Here is a 17741-nt window from a genome sequence, read left to right as displayed (position 1 = left end):
GCCACGCCAGGAATGGACTATCATCGACGTCGAGCCGATTCGGAATCCTGGTCACGAACGCCGGCGTTCCTTCCTCGACGAAGGGGAATCGACGCGTCGCGATCGAACGCATCGCGTGAAATTTACGAACGACCCCGGCTCGATCTCTCTGATCGCCGATGTAATTGCACGATGATCAAGCGACCGAGCGGAAACGTCGTTTCGGAGTAGCGCGAAGTTGGCAAACAACCCCGGATGCCTCTCGGAAGCCATCGCGATTACGTCTTTCCTCCGGCGGTGTTTCTTTGTCCTTCGTAAAACTCGCGCTGTCACGGAAGCGCGTTCCTTTAATTTATGTCTCGTTCCGCGTGCCGTTCGATTCCTCATTTTCTTGCCTCCTATTAGGTCAAAGGTACCAGTAGTTGATCACGTATCAGTAGTTGACAACTTTTCAAAAAGAAACGTGAAAAATAAGGGCTTTAGAAGCGGCGCGCTGTTGAAAAGAGATAGTTGCACTTCTGAAAACCTTATTTTTCACGTTTTTCTGAAAAGTTGTCAACTACTGATACATGGTCAACTACTGGTACCTTTACCCTAGTCCTCCCTGTTACAAATAACAGGGATTCTGCTTTACTACATATTTTATATACGGGAAAACTCATTTGGTACGTACAGAATAGAATCGCAAAAAACACAAAAAAGAACAACTAAAGCCAAAATGAAATAGTGCTAAAATAGAGGACTAGCAAAAGGAATAAGATAAAATACAATGGAAATAAATAGGAGTTAACGAGAGTTATTAACCGCCTTTCTCGCAGCGTGCTTCAAAGAGTATAATGAGTGGCAGAAGAAATCTAATAAATGCGCAACAGAATTAGAAGTTCTACACAGTCTACCAACACAGTTGTTCATGCTGAAACTAGTAGAATGTTTATGCAGCCTAAATAGTGGGGCATTCCTTAGCACATATAAATGGTCTGCGATAATACATCTCTCAAATGACTTTGCACACGCAAGATCGCGATTTAAATTATTTGCTGTGTGTATTTAAGACGTTTTCTGTGGGGGTGTTACAGAAAGGTTTGTTGAAATTCTGAATATTTATGAATTCTACTTTCTACAAGTTTCTTTGCCCAATTACAGCTAGCGCATATTACTACTGCTACTTCTTCAAAGAAGCATAAAAACATGGTCCAAATTTCAGATGAATTGAATCGCTAGTTTCTTAAAACAAACCCCAAATTCGATATGCTTTTAGCCAAAAAAATAGGATTCCCCATTAAGAGGATAATTTAAATTAAGTGTCCTCGATCGTGCCTTGACATTCATCGACAGAAGAGTGAAAGAATATCAGAAACGAAAAGTGTAAAAGTCTAAACACAACTTATCAGTTCCGTGACAAATCAGTGCCGGGTGCCAGTGGTAGGAAGAAGCGCTCCTCTCCGTCCCTCTTCTTCTTACACGCCAGCCCTGATCCGTCACGGAACTGATAAGTGTGTCCAGATCTTTAAACACCTCTGGCCCGGGTTTTTCCAATCCTCGTATCGCGTAACTTAGCGGGATCTTGCGCGGCGCTGGAAGTAAAGAGAGACAATAGCCGAGGCGCGACGGTCGAAACAGTCGAGCCACGACTCACCCTGCCCCATTCCCCGTTTCGGCCTTTGGCTGGCAAAATTTCATCAGGTTCAGAATGGCAGCACCGGCGATTGGCATCGACTTGGGCACGACCTATTCCTGCGTCGGGGTGTTCCACAATGGAAAGGTGGAGATCATCGCCAACGACCAAGGGAACCGCACCACGCCGAGCTACGTGGCGTTCACCGACGCCGAGAGGTTAATCGGCGACGCAGCGAAGAACCAAGTAGCCATGAATCCCGCGAACACGATTTTCGGTACGGCGTTTGCCTAACGAACCGAACCAATTAAAAAGAGAGAAAGGAGAAGTACTGCCGCGACACATCCGACTCCCTTCAGCGTTTTCTATCCGGAGACCGCGCGAAATAGAAACCGCAGCGTTCTCGGAATCGAATCCCCGATAATCGCGGCCGTGGCCGAGCGATTTGGCAGCGCGGCTAGGATTACAAGAATCACCGCCGCTTCCGGGCCCCCGGCCCGGCATCCGGCGCGGTTGATGGTCGGCGAAAGAAACGCGACCGGATGCCGCTGTAAAGTCGAGAATGCTCTCGTTTCACCGCTGCCAAATCGACTTACCGCTTTCGGAATCCGTAGTTGCCCGCGGACGAGCCTGGAATACGCTCGCCCCGTTTCGCAATGCTAACAGCGCGGCCGCGAGATCGTTCCTCCTGTTGGCGCACGGGCCCGCTCGCGGCCAATTACGTGATTCCGCTGCCAGCATTCGGTATCGATCGGTAATCGATGGCTAACGAAGCCTAAATGAAATCGTCCGACAGATGCGAAGAGGCTGATTGGCAGACGATACGATGATCCATCAGTCCAGTCTGACATGAAACATTGGCCGTTCACCGTCATTAATGACGCAGGGAAGCCGAAAATTCACGTCCAGCACAAAGTAAGTTGGCCGATTAACGGGGAACGGATGTTTGGCCGACGTCAACTTTGACATTTCCACGGGCAAATTTAATTGCTGCCGTCATGCGTGCGCGATGCTGTTTCATTTCGTTGACTATAGGATGTCAGGGGGTTTTTTCGAGTGGCCGATAAAATGACTGTAAAAGGATTTGTTTACCTGGAGGAGAGAAATATCAGGGGCTAAGTAGTAAAACTTGTTCCTCGCGTGGCCATGTTAATGGATTTCGAGGAAATTGATGGTTTTTCTATGAGATGATGCTTCATTTAATATCGTCATCTTATTACCTGCATCTCTGAATTACTATAAAACATGTTATGTAAAGAAGAATCGATGATCTTGCAATCTTCATTAATGTGATTTCAGAACACAGAGACTTTTCCTTTTACTCTGTCTGATTCTCGGTCAGACGACTATTACCTGTTCAAAAAAAAAGATGCCAAAGAAGAACGGCAAATTATTTTCCTCTCGCGAAGAAAACAATCGCCTCGAAAGTCGTTGGGCAGTTTAAAAGCCTTTTAAAGCTCCGCAAAGCGAAAAGAGGGGGAACAGCTGGCGACTGTTTACCGCCGCTTGGCGTTATTTCCCTCGGACAATTTTCCGTCGCGTATTGCTTGCAGGGCGAGGTGAAATCGTTCTTCCCCGAGGAGATCTCCTCGATGGTGCTGACGAAAATGAAGGAGACCGCGGAAGCTTATTTGGGAAAGGCGATCGCGAGCGCCGTGATTACGGTGCCAGCGTACTTCAACGACTCGCAGCGTCAGGCTACCAAGGACGCCGGTACTATCTCTGGCTTGAATGTCCTGAGGATCATTAACGAGCCGACTGCGGCGGCTATTGCATACGGCCTCGACAAAAAGGGACGCGGTGAAAGGAACGTTCTGATCTTCGATCTCGGCGGCGGTACTTTCGACGTATCGGTACTCACTATCAACGATGGCATATTCGAGGTGAGTCTGTGTAAATCGCTCGGCGACGGTTGCCTGCGTTCCTCGCCGGTGCTTTTCCTGCTAGCTGGAGTCTCTCCAGATGGAGCTACCTGCCGAGCAACAGGAAATAGGAGGTCCAACGTAGTCTAAGTAGTCGCGTGAAATAGAATTTTCTATCAGGGGAGACCGGGGCTAGATGTTACAGGGGCAGGTTGTTACAGAGCAGTTTAAATTTCTTTCGCTTGGACCATCACTTCGACGATGAAGTGGCTGATATGTTTCAACCATACACGGTTGTGTATGTTGTTTGTTTGTAGTCGGTTCACGCGTTGTCACTTTATTACAGTTTTTTGTGTTTTCGGTACTAATAGTAACTTTTCTCTTTCTACTTCAATCTTTTCTGCCGAACAGACAGATAAATGTACAGTGACTCGCATTAATATTCGGACACTTTTTAAAATCGCATAACTTTTTTAGAATTGGTCCAAAAGACTTGATTTTTTTTTAGAAGTTAGAAGGATTAGTTTGCTAAATGACGTATGTGGTCGTTTTGAAAAAAAATGTATTTGGTTGGAATAGCGAAAAGAATAGTAAAGGTCGATTTTTAAACTTTTTTTGTGAGCTTGTAATGAAAATTAAAAAAAAACCGTTTGTAGATTGCAGTAAGTTGTATGCGTGCCTAAAATTTCATCAAAATCGGTTAACGTTGCTCCGAGCTACAAATAAAACCACCACAAATAATAGGCACGAGTCCCCGTATGAAACGGACGACGATAATTAGTGCAACTGATTTCAATAGTATTTTATTATTTTTAAAATAGATTTTTATTGTATATTTATTGTCATACATTCTTACCATTAATAAATTTACTTTTGTCCAAGAAAATATAATTATATTACTCAAAATAAGCCTCGTTTCGTAAAATTTAATCCTGTAACAACTTGCCCCGTATTGCGTAACAACTAGCCCCTACTTGGAGCACGTTGATACAACATGTCTCGACCTTCAAAATGGCTTGTTTCAAAGTCATGGTTCTCGTTTAATTACATGCGATAGCGGTCATCGGTAGAGGAAAGAACGTACTTTAAATGAGAGTCATTGATAGTATTGAATATGGAATGCAAAAAAAAATAAAAAACTGAAAATTGTAAATACTAGCCCCAGTCTCCCCTACGTACCATGTGCTCCTGCTCACCCTCTGTTTCTTAATTTGATGTTAACTACTTGGAAGTAAACAGACGGGAAGGTGACGATACATGCTCACACTGTTCTTCATCATCAGGTTAAATCAACTGCGGGCGACACCCACCTAGGAGGCGAGGACTTCGACAATCGTTTGGTGACACACTTCGCCCAAGAATTCTCGAGGAAGTTCAACAAGGACCTGACGCAGAATAAACGGGCGCTGCGTCGACTGAGGACAGCCTGCGAGCGCGCGAAGAGGACCCTGTCGTCGACCACGCAGGCCAACCTGGAGATCGACTCTCTCCTGGATGGCATCGACTTCTACACGTCGATCACCCGCGCCCGTTTCGAAGAGCTGAACCAGGACCTCTTCAAGAACACGCTGCAGCCCGTGGAAGATGCTCTGCGCGACGCCAAGATGGAGAAGTCGAAGATTCACGATATAGTGCTCGTCGGTGGTTCCACCAGAATCCCGCGGATACAGAGACTTCTTCAGGTGACTCTGACTGATTAGAAAGACAGACTTTTTCTGGGGGAGCAGTTCCGACTGTGCAGCAGATTTTAAACAAAATTGGCTGGATCGAGTTGGAACGGGCTTTCATCCAGTCTGAACTAACATTCGACCGTGTGTCACTTCGTTAAAACGACCCCGAGGATGATATAGAGCAGGCTCGATAATAAAACGCATTAAAATTTGATTACGTTTCCTGCCGGGCGCCGCGACCCCAGTGACGCGAGCGTTTTAAGTGGGGTTCGAAAAGCTGAGCGAGGGTACAGGCACGAACAGCGCCGGGGATCCCCCCAGCGAGCGTTACAAAATTAATGAGCTCGATGACAAAGTCAACATTCATAGTCGCTGCGTTACCGGTGCCATTAAACGCGCGGCCTGCTCGCATATATTTATGGGCTCCAACGCGACGAAGGGTTTCGACTTTTATCGTCCGGGCCAATAATCGTAATTGAATTAGCCCTGGTCCGTCTAGCGCGATCGGCGCGATAAATCTTAATTGCTTTCGGAATTAACGGCTAGGCAGACTTGGGAACTGATCAACGTAATGTAACACTTTCGGTAGCGGCACTGAGAGCTCGGGGGACATTTAACGTTCCTCTGCAAAGTGTACCTTTCTAGTAATCATCAGAGTCATTGAAATAAGAGTAGCCAAGTGTACTGAGATATTTTGCTGCTTTCAAGCGCTGGGTGCTAGTGCGACCGACGCCTTCGATGTTCCAAATCACTCCTTTATAAATCGACAGGTCTATTCTCTTTACAGAGATTTCACTCGCAACGATCTAAGAACTTCGCAACTCCCTCCGTTTGAGAGGCGGAATATATAAGTTTCTCTGCCTAGAAGACGGAATCCGCGAGCGAAAGATGAATCGATGAATAAACGATAGACCAAGTCCTCCTCGTTCCGTTCGCAGGATTTCTTTAACGGGAAGGACCTGAACAAATCGATAAACGTGGACGAAGCGGTGGCCTACGGCGCGGCCGTGCAGGCCGCCATATTGCAGGGCGACAAGTCCAAGGCGGTCCAGGACCTGCTGCTCCTGGACGTGGCTCCCCTGTCCCTCGGGATAGAGACAGCCGGCGGTGTGATGACCGCCCTGATCAAACGCAACACCACGATCCCGACGAAACAGATGCAGACTTTCACTACCTATTCGGACAGCCAGTCGAGCGTTCTGATCCAGGTTTACGAGGGCGAAAGGGCGATGACCAAGGACAACAATCTCCTGGGGAAATTCGAGCTAACTGGAATACCGCCAGCGCCTCGCGGCGTACCCCAAATTGAAGTAAGGCTTTTTGCCCGATTTAGATTAATTGACAGATAGCTGGGGCAGAGTACAGTGACGCGGTGCAGTGATAATTGAATCGGCGAATATAGGTTCGCTATACGCGAAACAGGAGGCTGCAGAGATTTCAGATGTCATAGGCTGTTCGTCCATAGCCGCAACGTAATTGCAATTTCATAAAAAAAATTATTGCATGCAGTGGCATCGATCACTCGCAGGGTTTTGCTTCTCGTCAGCACAAGTTTTTGTTAATCTCTTAAGAAAACATCTGACCAATTTTCTCCAGTTATACTCACAAGTTTTTTGGTCAAATTACAGTGCGTTGCGGCGGTGGATGAAACCCCCTTTAGGGGACTAGGCAGTCGAAACATCGATTTTTTTATTGGATTTTCCGAAAGTACTATCTTTTCTCAATAAAATGCCGCTTGGTTTATAGTAAAATTTGGTTAAAATTTGCAAAATTGTAGATTTGGCAGCTAAAAACGTCAAGCGGCAATATCTATAGCGTCGCCTTTGCCCAGAAGCTTTAAATGCGTTTTTCTCGAATATTTTTTTCTCTTCATTTTTTCCTGATTGCGAGCGAATTGAGGTTCAAATCGACTTGGAAAAAATTACAGGATGTGTGGAACATGTGTCATTTCGGCGCAAACCTCTGATATAGTCCGTAAAAATTCGAGACTTTCATAAAAAAATTAAGAAGTCACCGGATTTTTTTATGAAAATCTCGAATTTTTACATACCATATCAGAGGTTTACGTCTACTACTTGGCCAAGTCGAGAAATACCGCATCTTTGGGAATTTACTTAGGTAGTGAAGATCATTGTGGGGGCTGAATGAGTTTCCTAACAGCTAAGTAATCAAATGTAAAATAATCTCCGTCAATATTTAGCTCTCACTAGCATAACATATGTAATGCTTCCCCTCGAGACAAGTAGTTCAAGCTTACGATATTTCCGCCAACATCGAAACTGGCCACAGCATTCATCAGGAATTTGATACAGAAATCTAACCCCGATACTCGACCCTCGAGCCAGTAGCCTCTGAACTCGTTTCACCGAAACGACTCGACCACTCCAATGATTACCGATCAGCAATTAAAAGAGGAAAGGAGGGTGACCCCGGCCGGGGGCTGGGCCCACTAATAAACGTTTCGTGCAGCCAAGGCCAGAGATAAGAAAACAATTCCGCGAAGGAATAGATCTCGAGCGATCGGTAGCGAGACACGGCGGCCCTAGCGAAGAAGGGAGTCGCTTGCAAGGATGTATAGGTCCGTTGGAAAGGACGAGGGTAAGGGCTGCGACTGGACAGGGTGGAGAGATCCTTTCCAGGCGATCCCGTGTCTCGAGATTTCTTTTCCGCCTGTTGCCATCGGCGTACGAGTCGGACGGGGCTCTATTGGAATTGTCAGCTCGTCCGGATAAGCATCGAAACGGAAGGAGGACGGGCAAGCGGAACAGAACCGAGGAAAGGAGAGGCCGGGCCGTCTGCCGCGTACAGTCGAGCAAACCACCGAGAACGCTCGGGCCTTTGGGTTTCTCGTTTCGCTGCTTGTTCTTTGGCGACGAACGATATTTAGTCACCATTGCTAGGAAGTCACTTCGCACACGCATCGAAAGCAAACACTGTTCTTCTCATTGTCATTCAACAGATGATTGTCTTGACTATCGCTGTGGCAGCGTCTCTCATCTAAACGTACTTCCTGTAGTACCTATGTGCTTTTGTTCACGATGTACTGGAATTTTCTTTCCTATTGTGCAAATAATAATGCTACGTCGTGTAAAGCTTGATTTAATAAAAAAAAATAGGTGACCTTCGATATTGACGCAAACGGGATCCTGAATGTATCCGCGGCCGAGAAGTCGACGCGCAATGAGAACAAGATAACTATAACCAATGATAAGGGTCGCCTCAGCAAAGAGGACATTGAGCGGATGGTGCACGAGGCGGAATCCTACCAGGCGGAGGACGAGTCACAGAGAGAGAGGATCGCGGCGAAGAACAATCTCGAGTCCTATTGCTTCTACATGAAGAACACGATCGAGGAGCCGGCGGTCAAGGACAAGATCGCGGAGGGTGACAGGAAGCGCATTGGTGACAAGTGTAATGATATCATCAAGTGGATGGATGGCAACGCTGCCGCCACTAAGGAGGAGTTCGAGGCTATGCTGAAGGATGTTGAAAAGGTGCGATATTCTTTCTAATTACTTTATCGTAGAGCAGTTTCTGAAATTCGCAGTGGTCAGCTTTATTATTGAAAAGCAGAAAAATGTTATTTCTTAGCATCGAATTTCATGATAAGCAATATACGCAATTGAAATTGCCACACTTTTTCTTCCTACCGGAAGTCGACAGGCAGCGCCACTGTTGGGCCCAACTATGTCGAGAACTCGGTAAATCGATAGCTTTTACCTTCAACAGATCTCTTGCTTTTCTGCTGCTGGTAATGCAACCGCATTCGTGTGGTAACATACGAGGTATAGGATAGACCTATCAACCAATGCATTTTTCTGTCACCGGTTTGGGGACCCCCTTACAAATTTAGTGTCGCATGCAACGATACCGGTGAAGTCTCGAAACAGATTGTAACGCTACGCGTGGTAGGAACTAGAATTAAGCACAAGTAAAACTAGTTTATGTTTTGAGAGTCAATGCCCGCGATTTACAAATGTTTATGTTAGAGTAACAATTTAAAAATCGTCTTATGAACATATTCCGTTCAACGGAAGAGAACGGAGGAAGAAAATAAAACGATATCACATTCGTCTTTTAACCTTGCTGTCCTATTCCGGTTTATTTAACGCAAAACAAATTTATTTAACATACAAATTTATATAAACAACAACATTATTTGTGGAAGACATGCTTTCATGATGTAACGTGGAATACCTCGCAAAGGAATTGTAACTTTGTATATTTCAATAAAATGCTGAAGCAGAGAGGACTTTAAAAATTGTGAAAAACTCAACAGTTCCAGTATCTCGCTGAAATATTCCAACTTGCACTTATTCTTCCATCTTAACACTATATTCGTATTCTGGGGTTCGGTAGGAACAATCGAACATTTTAAGTTACACATTTTATTCTTACATTCTACCATAGTATTTCAAGTTAAAGAAATTCTTATATACGACTAGAATATTTGACAATTGCAGCCATCGGCTCGGTTCTCACCGATTACCAGGTCTCACCGCGAGGAGGTTGCTGCTCTTGGAGACCCGTAGAGAGATAGATGGAATCAAAGTTCCATCGATCTCCCTGTACATGAAGCCTACTAAACCAAAGAGATGGATGGAAACAAAGTTCCATCGATCCCTTCGGTTTAGATATAGAATCTAGGGAACTGCCAAGCAATCACTCGATTAAAAGAAATTCAGGAAAGAAGGAAAGGCGAAGGGTAAGCGTGAAACAAGTATTAGACGGCGCAGTTCCTACCACCCTGCTGTCCAAGTCGAAAGGGAAAAGCTCTCGGCGCCTCCCAGACGATTCCTGTTGCTCCGATGCGACTCGTCAGGAGCAAACACTTGACCTGACTCAAGCCGTCTAACACGGAGATTGGGTAATCGAACCGGGTGACTTACGCAGGCAGTGTACCAAAAGGTGCACCCCCTACGCCCGAAACTTTTTCCTTTGGACAAGAACACCAAGGGATGAAACTGATCCACCCATACCGATTCCATGCTCAGTCACTTGCTTCCGCAAACGGAAGCAGCGGTAACCTCCTCATCACAGATGAGGAGCCAATAAACGAACAACAAAGTTAATGATTTAGTGACTGCTTGGCAATTTTACATGGGACCTTAAATACTTCATACTATAATAAATTAGCCTAGGCTTCCTTAGATGTCTTCTTTCACTGTCACTTTGCACGATCACTTTTCACTATCACTTTTCACTAGTTTCTTTTTAAATATATCGTGTTATTAACTCCATTCCCCGAGTAACGGTGAACCTGAAAAGCTGAAACAATCAACTACTATATGTTAGTAACGGTGTGGTCGGCCTGGAAAGAAATTAAGGAAAAGCTTATTGAGTTGGAGACGATCGAGATAATTTCGACCAACAGCAGAGCACGCACGAGCATGCAAAACCACCGCAGAGATAAGTACTTGAAGGAAAGAGCAGAGAATGTAGACCCATCGATGAGATGCATGACAGAGTGACAGAAGTCACAAAAAACCATCGAAGACATAGACGAGATGAAATGAATCAGGGAAAACCATCGAAGACATCGACGAGATGATATGAATCAGGGAAAACCATCGACGACATCGACGAGATGAAATGAATCAGAGAAAACCATCGAAGACATCGACGAGATGAAATAAATCAGGAAAAACCATCGAAGACATGAAATGAATCAGGGAAAACCATCGAAGACATCGACGAGATGAAATGAATCAGAGAAAACCATCGAAGAAATTCACGAAAATGAAATAAATCATTTAAACCCATCGAAGAAATACATGAAATAAAATAAATCATGCAAACCCATCGAAGAAATACACAAAATAGAACGACTCGCGCAAAATTCTCGAAAGTATGCATGGAAATAGGACAGATGCTGGAAAACGACCGAAGAAATCAGATTTGACATTCGCAAAACAATAAAATTTTAAATGACTTACCGAACCCCAAAATTTCATCAGCACCAAGCGAATAAACGAACCCAGGTCAGAGGGGCGAGAGGCTGGCGGAAGAACTAGGGTTGAAATCCTGACCAGGTCCCCAGCAAGTTCAGCAGCTCCGGGGGGAGGGGGAGGAAGAACCAGGTCCCCAGGAAGTCCAGTGGATCCAGGTGGCTCGGCAGCTCCAGGGTTCCCGGAGGTCCTTCAAGTCCGGAGGACCGACGACGACTGAGTACATGAAGATCTGTGAGCTCCTTATGTAGACTTCGAGGAATGATGTCCCCCGATCAAAACAAGGTCGACGGTTAGTTACAATTGCGAAATCCAGCGAATTCTTCGGCAAAAATGGATTTTCGGCTAAAATATCCATTCCTGTGGCTATTGCTGTGACAAATAATGTTAACAACATTTACACTAACCGCCCAGTATAAATTATTATTAACTATAATCGATAGAACTCGAGATATCAAGCAATTTGTAACATTTGGCCTTGGATTTGCAAATGATTTTCTGCGCCGACTGAATTCTCTTTTATTCTCAATGTTTAATCGTTCGATACATTAATGTTAATGCTTATACATATCACGTAGTATTATTTATAATGTATAAATACGTTTTAGTTGAACTGAGTGTAAGTGAATAGTTGCAGGAGTATTTGGAGAAATATGAGTGAGATACTTGTTTCTCCCCCTTAGTTACTAACATCGGCGAAGTATAGGCTAAAACGATAGACCTATCACCTTATGGGAATTCGCGTTCGCATCACTAACACGTAGAGGCACGGTATTCTGTGAAACACTTTTTGGCAGGCACAGGCACTGACTCTACAATCGCGTTGCACACGATTACAAAATCATTTTCTGTTTTTAAACATACTTCAGTTTCTGAAAAAGTCTTCTAAGTAACGGGTATATCTGAATGGAATCCTGTTAAATTAAAAGGCCTCCCACATGGTCCAGTAATCGATGAAATTGATGCGCGAATTGAGAAATCACGAGATAATATGCACTATGCCATGAATTTCTCAGGGCTAGACAAACTTTTAAGACACTCATGCATCATGCAACTTTCTGCGAGACTTTTAAAATTAGATTTTACTGTAAATTTCAGTGTTGGCGGTAAACTAATATTAGGGGCAAACGGAATCCAATTATTATTACTTCACTGGAATGATTAATCAGTGCATTAGAAACTTGTGGGAATATCAGTAACAGCGTGAATTTTTAATACTTCTTTCGGCGCACGATACGTGAAAGGGTTCGCAAGGGTACGCAAAGTGCTAATAAACAATGTCATCTTGCAATTTATAGCTTGCACGGGCTTTGAAGAAATGCCATTTCTGAACGCCATAGTGTCTTGATCCACGAAATGGATTTTCGGAGAGAAATCCGCGTGAGTCGTTGACCAACCGAGCCAAAGCATACCGTAACAAAAGCCTACCCTCTTATGTCAAACTCTCTCTCTAAACAAGTCACACGTATACAAGTACGCAACACCTTTCAGCATTTCAACACATTTCAGAGTAGTTGCTGAGTTGGACGCTGTTCGTGAACAGAGGTCGCTAAATTCAGTCCTTAAATTATGGGTCGGTAACACAGATTGGGTGGCGACACGAAGTCCCATAAGGTGATAGGTCTATTCTATACCTCGTCTGTGATTCAGACCTCAAATTATGGGTCGGTAACACAGATTGGGTGGCGACACGAACATCCATAAACTGGTAGGTCTATCCTATACCTCGTCTGTGGAGACACTACTTTGACTGCCTTACCGATCTAGAAATTAGAGACTGATTGCAGTGCCCTCTGTTCATGAACGATGATCAGTTGAAGAACCATTGCCCGATGTAGCGTTGGTGGCAAAGGGAAAATGTGTGTGTGTGTGGAAATGCACGTGACTTTTTAGAATAGGGACTTAAACCATCGGTAGCATTTTAGTAGGAAAACCCTTCACGCTAATTCGGTTCAGTTTTGGGCTCGAGTAAAAAATTGACTAGACTGCCAGGGATTTTAATAAAATTTTTCCACCTGAGATTTGAAGGAAGGAGTAAATAGTTCTATACCTCGTCTGTAGTATACACAGTAGACCAAACACTTGTGGGATCCTCGTCCTCCTCGATAGATGTATGTAACTTTGATTACCTCACCAAGGAATTGGAACTGGGTATATTTCAATAAGGTGCTGAAGTAGAGATTTAAAATTTACAGAATCCTATCAGTTCCAGCATTTCGCTGAAATATTCCAACTTCCAATTCCTTGCTAAGGTATTCCAAATTACATTTATCAAGAATAACCAGGAATCGTCAAACCTGGGGCAGAAAAATGTATTGAATCTGTGACACCAGTTTTATCAACTAACGATTACTAATTACCCTACAATAATAGAGTACTCTCTATGCTTCACAGAAAAGTAAAACGGACTACAATCTTTTCAGGTGTGTAAGCCAATAATGACAAACTTTTACGAAAGCGATGGTAGCAAAGTCTCACCCGGAAGTCTCCCGGACGGTCCTACCATAGAGGAACTAGACTGAGTGGACACTCTTGATTGGTAACGCCGCGTGCCGCCTTTATCTGAACCTACAGTATGGTGGGAAATTCAAAATTCGTCTTACAGTAAACCGACAATCCTTAAATTTTAAACATTCTCACAGTTCCACCGTAACTTGATGTCACTATCAACGATTATGCTAAAAAGTATGATACAAGTGAGAATCCATAGGATTGGTGAACTGTAAAATAAACAGCTGCATTTAATTTCCAACGTGTTATTTATTGCAAGCGAGTTTGGGAAAGGTAGTTATCGTAATGATTTCGTAATACATTCGAAATATGCGATAATATTGTCAGACTATCAACGACCTAGCGCCGTCGCTTACGCGTGTTCGTGTCTGTGTTCTGAGTGATGCGCCTATGAGCGTGTATGCAGCGTGTAAAAACTGTTCGAACGGGTCCTCCTCGCATCACGTTAAAATTAAAAAAAAATGTATGCTGTAGAGAGTATGTACACAGTGGGGGGGGTTCACTATTAAATATTAATGACCTTAGATTATAGTGAAGTAGCCTACGCAATTAATGGAACGTTTCTTCTCGTAAAAAATAGATTATGCAGAGCACCATGTTTTTCCCATCTCATCTTCGAATGAACATGTTTACCTTCCCTTATGTACAATTCTCTTCCGCGCCCTTTGTCGCGAGCCACCGTGATGGATCGCGACGAGTAACGCTGCTTGCAAGCACGTTACGGGACGCGGCTAGTGCTTTCCGGTCGTTCGGCCGGCGAGATTACAGTGTCGCCGCCGTAATATCGGCGCGATATCTGGCGAACATCGAGAAACAAAACGAGGAACAGAAACTGACTATATCGTGTCGCAAAATTTTATGCCCTTTGCTCTCAGTCTTTCACATTCGCTGTAATTTTCGCTCTCGCTCTTCGCGATACGGCTCGGCGGGCGGATCTCGCTGGATTCAGTCACCCACGTATTTGGCTTTAGCTATAGCAACACCGACTCAACAAACTGGATGATAAATTTTTTTAACTAAATACGTTGGTCACTGGACCAAGACTGTTGGAACTTGACTCTGCTGTACCGTTTGCCTTACTAGGTATTCTTGAGAAAATTGAAAGACTCCGACTGTTTGATACGTATCAAAATATTTTATCGAGATTTACTTTCTCGATTAAAGTTCCATGCGTGAAAGTAGCTCGAGTGCTGCTTCCAGTGTGCTGCGACTAAGAAATTTAAAACGTTCCAATATCCTCGCGTGGTTTACTATAATTCCGCTAGGACCAATTGCGAATAACTCGATCACGCCGCGAACCGTTCGCCGGAACGCCTAAGAAAACGGATTCCGTCTCGGGATCCTTGAAGCTGCGCGCAAATATCTCATTACCGAGCTCAAAGAACCGGAGGATCCTTCCCTTGGAGATTCGCCCGTGGCGTCTTACCCGCTTCCAGGCTCGTCGTCGGGACCGACCGCGTTGGATCGCCGCCGAGACGGTCGTCAACGGTGATGACAGGGGAAGCTCGCGAAAAAAAGGAGGTGTGGGCGGGAACAGGAGCGACGAACTGTTCGTAAAACGACCGAGGCATAAAATTTTTCGCTGGACCGCCATGGAGGCTCGAAACCCGTCTTGATTTCACTGTCGTGCTCGGTTTCGAGAGTCCTTGGCACGGCCGTACAAGAAGTAAGTAAGATCACAAGCGTCATAGAGGCTCACGAGAGCCCCTGGGGTTAGAACAAAACGTAAAAAATAGTAATCGTTGTATACGTGAGCATGTATAATGGTTTTCAACGCGTGTTCTCGTGCGAGCTCGCGCACCAGTGTCACTGTGTGTGTACGTGTCCACGTGTTTGCGTATGTGTATGCGTTCCCTACAGCTCTATCATCGCTTAAACACTACCTTTCTCTCCTTTTTTTAATCTATATACACGTTACAACGTCGCTCGGTTGCCTGTATCGTTCAGATATATATCTCACGACCCACGTGACTCCTTAACCCTTATATCACATACATCGTATATAAGAAGGCACCAGAAGTAATTCTAGGTCAAGTGTCTGGCGACGTACGCCGCCCATGAACGAACATTATGCTAACCAGGTAAAGGGAAACATATTCGTAAGCTGTACACGCCCGCGATCAACTGTGTGTCTGCTTTCAGCGGCGTCCGTCCCGCGCGTTCAACCACAAACAGAACGACTGCCGCGACGCGTGAAAGGCATTCCCCTCTCTCTCTGCCCAGCGCCACGGGGTGTAACCTTTCATCGCCGTGAAAACGTTACCGATACGCGAAACAATCCCGTAAACGTACAAATCCGTTAAACAACTAGCTCACCCGGAATATATTAAGAAATTTTGATTCTCCCGAAAACACCCAACGCGCGTGCCGCGGAACGTTTCCACGCCAATCAGTGATTTCAACGCGCGCACGCGACGATTAACGAGGCAACAATTAAACAGAAACTCGCGAAACAGCACGAACAACAACGCTCGATCACCGCGCGGATATCGTTCCGTTCGCGGATCACGGGGAACGCGGTACAATTGACGGCGAGCTCAGCAACGACTAGGCAATCAAGGCTGTCCCTGGATCGCGCTTGGATCTCCAAGATCCGCGACTCCGCTTTCCAAGGAAAGCGCGACGCGCGCCTATCTACTGATATAAAAACTCTCTTGGTCGCAAGAACTGGGAACGGGTACAATTTTCTCTGTGGGCGAAAGAAAAAGTCTCCTCGACGCTTCCGTCCGTCTAGGACTCGAAGGATATGTACAAAGAACGCGTGTGTTTATAAAATAATTTTAAGCTACCGATAACCTATCGATTAGGGATATTATCACTTTCCATTCACCGATTCGAAGATACGCGCGGAGCCGTTTAGAGGATTCAACGAGTGGTGTCGATGGAACCCAGCGTGGTCGGGCGCGTGCTCCTCTGTATTCTCGGATCATTCTACCGCCGAAGCTTTTCTACCGTCGAACGAGGGATTTAAAAGATACCTGCTTTCTAAGAGCAGCCCTGCCTCGCGCGCCTTTAAACGCACTATCAACACGCTCCTCGCGCGATCATTTTCATTGTTACGACTAGTCGATCGCCTCTCTCAGCGCGGCTAGCTGCTCCTCCCCGAGCTTCACCTTGTCCAGGATCTCGCGCCCGTCTACGATCAGCTTCGCCTTCATGTTGATGAAGTGTTGATAGTCGGCGAACTCCTCCTCGTTCAGGTACTTGGACAGGATCGTCGAGACGTTCACGCTCCGCTTGTCGATGTTGCTCTTCAGGATCTTCGCCTCCTCCAGCTGGTCCATCAGCTTGTCCCTCTTGCTCTCGAGGATTTTCTGCAATCAATGGATCAGGTGTACTTCGCGAGGGGTTCGAAGCAACAAGCGGAAGAGAAGTGTTATGGTAGTCGTGTGATAAAGAGAAGTTAATTAAGGAGTTCTTCACTTCTTCACTCTTCTAACTGCGCGAAAGTGAGTATTTATTGCGCGTGCACTAAGACCTGTCCTTTTCCAAGTTTCTACAACTATGTTGCGTAAGACTTCTTCGATAAATCAACGCGACTTTCCACTAGGCGTACAAATAATTATATCTTTACTCTTTGGCCTTCCCGTTCGACAACCATAAATTATTTTGCGCCAGCGTTGGACTCCAAGGACGGCGGGTAAATTTTCAGTTAATCGCGCAAACGCTCAATCACCATTTCTGTTCGTTTGAAATTCCACGGTTTAAGGAAAAATTATGGAATCACGTAGAAGGCCAGCTGGAGCTATGCTTGTTTATACAGAAGTGACTAGTGTTGGAACAATCCAATACAAAATGGTAATAAGTTCTTTGTTTTACATTCTTGGTACACAATTAGTAGTATGGCTGGGCCGGTTCTAACCCAAATTTTAGTTTTGAGGGAGGGGAAATCCAAATTTGGATTTGAAATTTTTTGAAATTATTTATCATACGTCTAACGTATCACTTTGAACGTGTATTAAACATCTATCGTACCACTCTGAACATAGATTGAACATCTATCTGTTCAATACACGTTCAGAGGGGTACGATAGACGTTCAATACACGTTCAGAGTGGTACGATAGACGTTCAATACACGTTCAAAGTGGTACGATAGACGTTCAACACACGTTCAGAGTGGTACGATAGATGTTCAATACACGTTCAAAGTAGTA

At 44.9% G+C, this 17741-nt stretch overlaps 2 protein-coding genes across 7 annotated transcripts in view; one reads left to right on the top strand and one right to left on the bottom strand.

The window, feature by feature from the left end:
* The first annotated feature begins 1669 nt into the window (after positions 1-1669).
* LOC143374304 (heat shock 70 kDa protein cognate 4-like) lies at positions 1670-15089 on the top strand. The gene is made up of 8 exons (XM_076822340.1): positions 1670-1871; positions 2391-2509; positions 3148-3477; positions 4740-5138; positions 6065-6436; positions 8243-8620; positions 13498-13613; positions 13680-15089. The coding sequence occupies exons 1-7, from the start codon at positions 1670-1672 to the stop codon at positions 13594-13596; spliced, it is 1899 nt and encodes a 632-aa protein (XP_076678455.1). The 3' UTR covers positions 13597-13613; positions 13680-15089.
* Shrm (shroom) overlaps positions 13815-17741 on the bottom strand; it is a 183598-nt gene continuing 179671 nt past the window's right edge. For all 6 annotated transcript variants that reach the window (XM_076822179.1, XM_076822188.1, XM_076822153.1 and 3 more), the window contains one exon: positions 13815-16899. In XM_076822179.1, the coding sequence (XP_076678294.1) occupies positions 16648-16899 (252 nt within the window). In that variant the 3' untranslated portion in view covers positions 13815-16647. The remainder of the gene's footprint in view (positions 16900-17741) is intronic.

Source organism: Andrena cerasifolii, chromosome 1, assembly GCF_050908995.1.
Source record: "Andrena cerasifolii isolate SP2316 chromosome 1, iyAndCera1_principal, whole genome shotgun sequence".
Classification (NCBI taxonomy): Eukaryota; Metazoa; Arthropoda; class Insecta; order Hymenoptera; family Andrenidae; genus Andrena; species Andrena cerasifolii.
The sequence above is the reverse complement of the archived record's forward strand: the minus strand, read 5'-3'. Positions and strand labels throughout refer to the sequence as shown.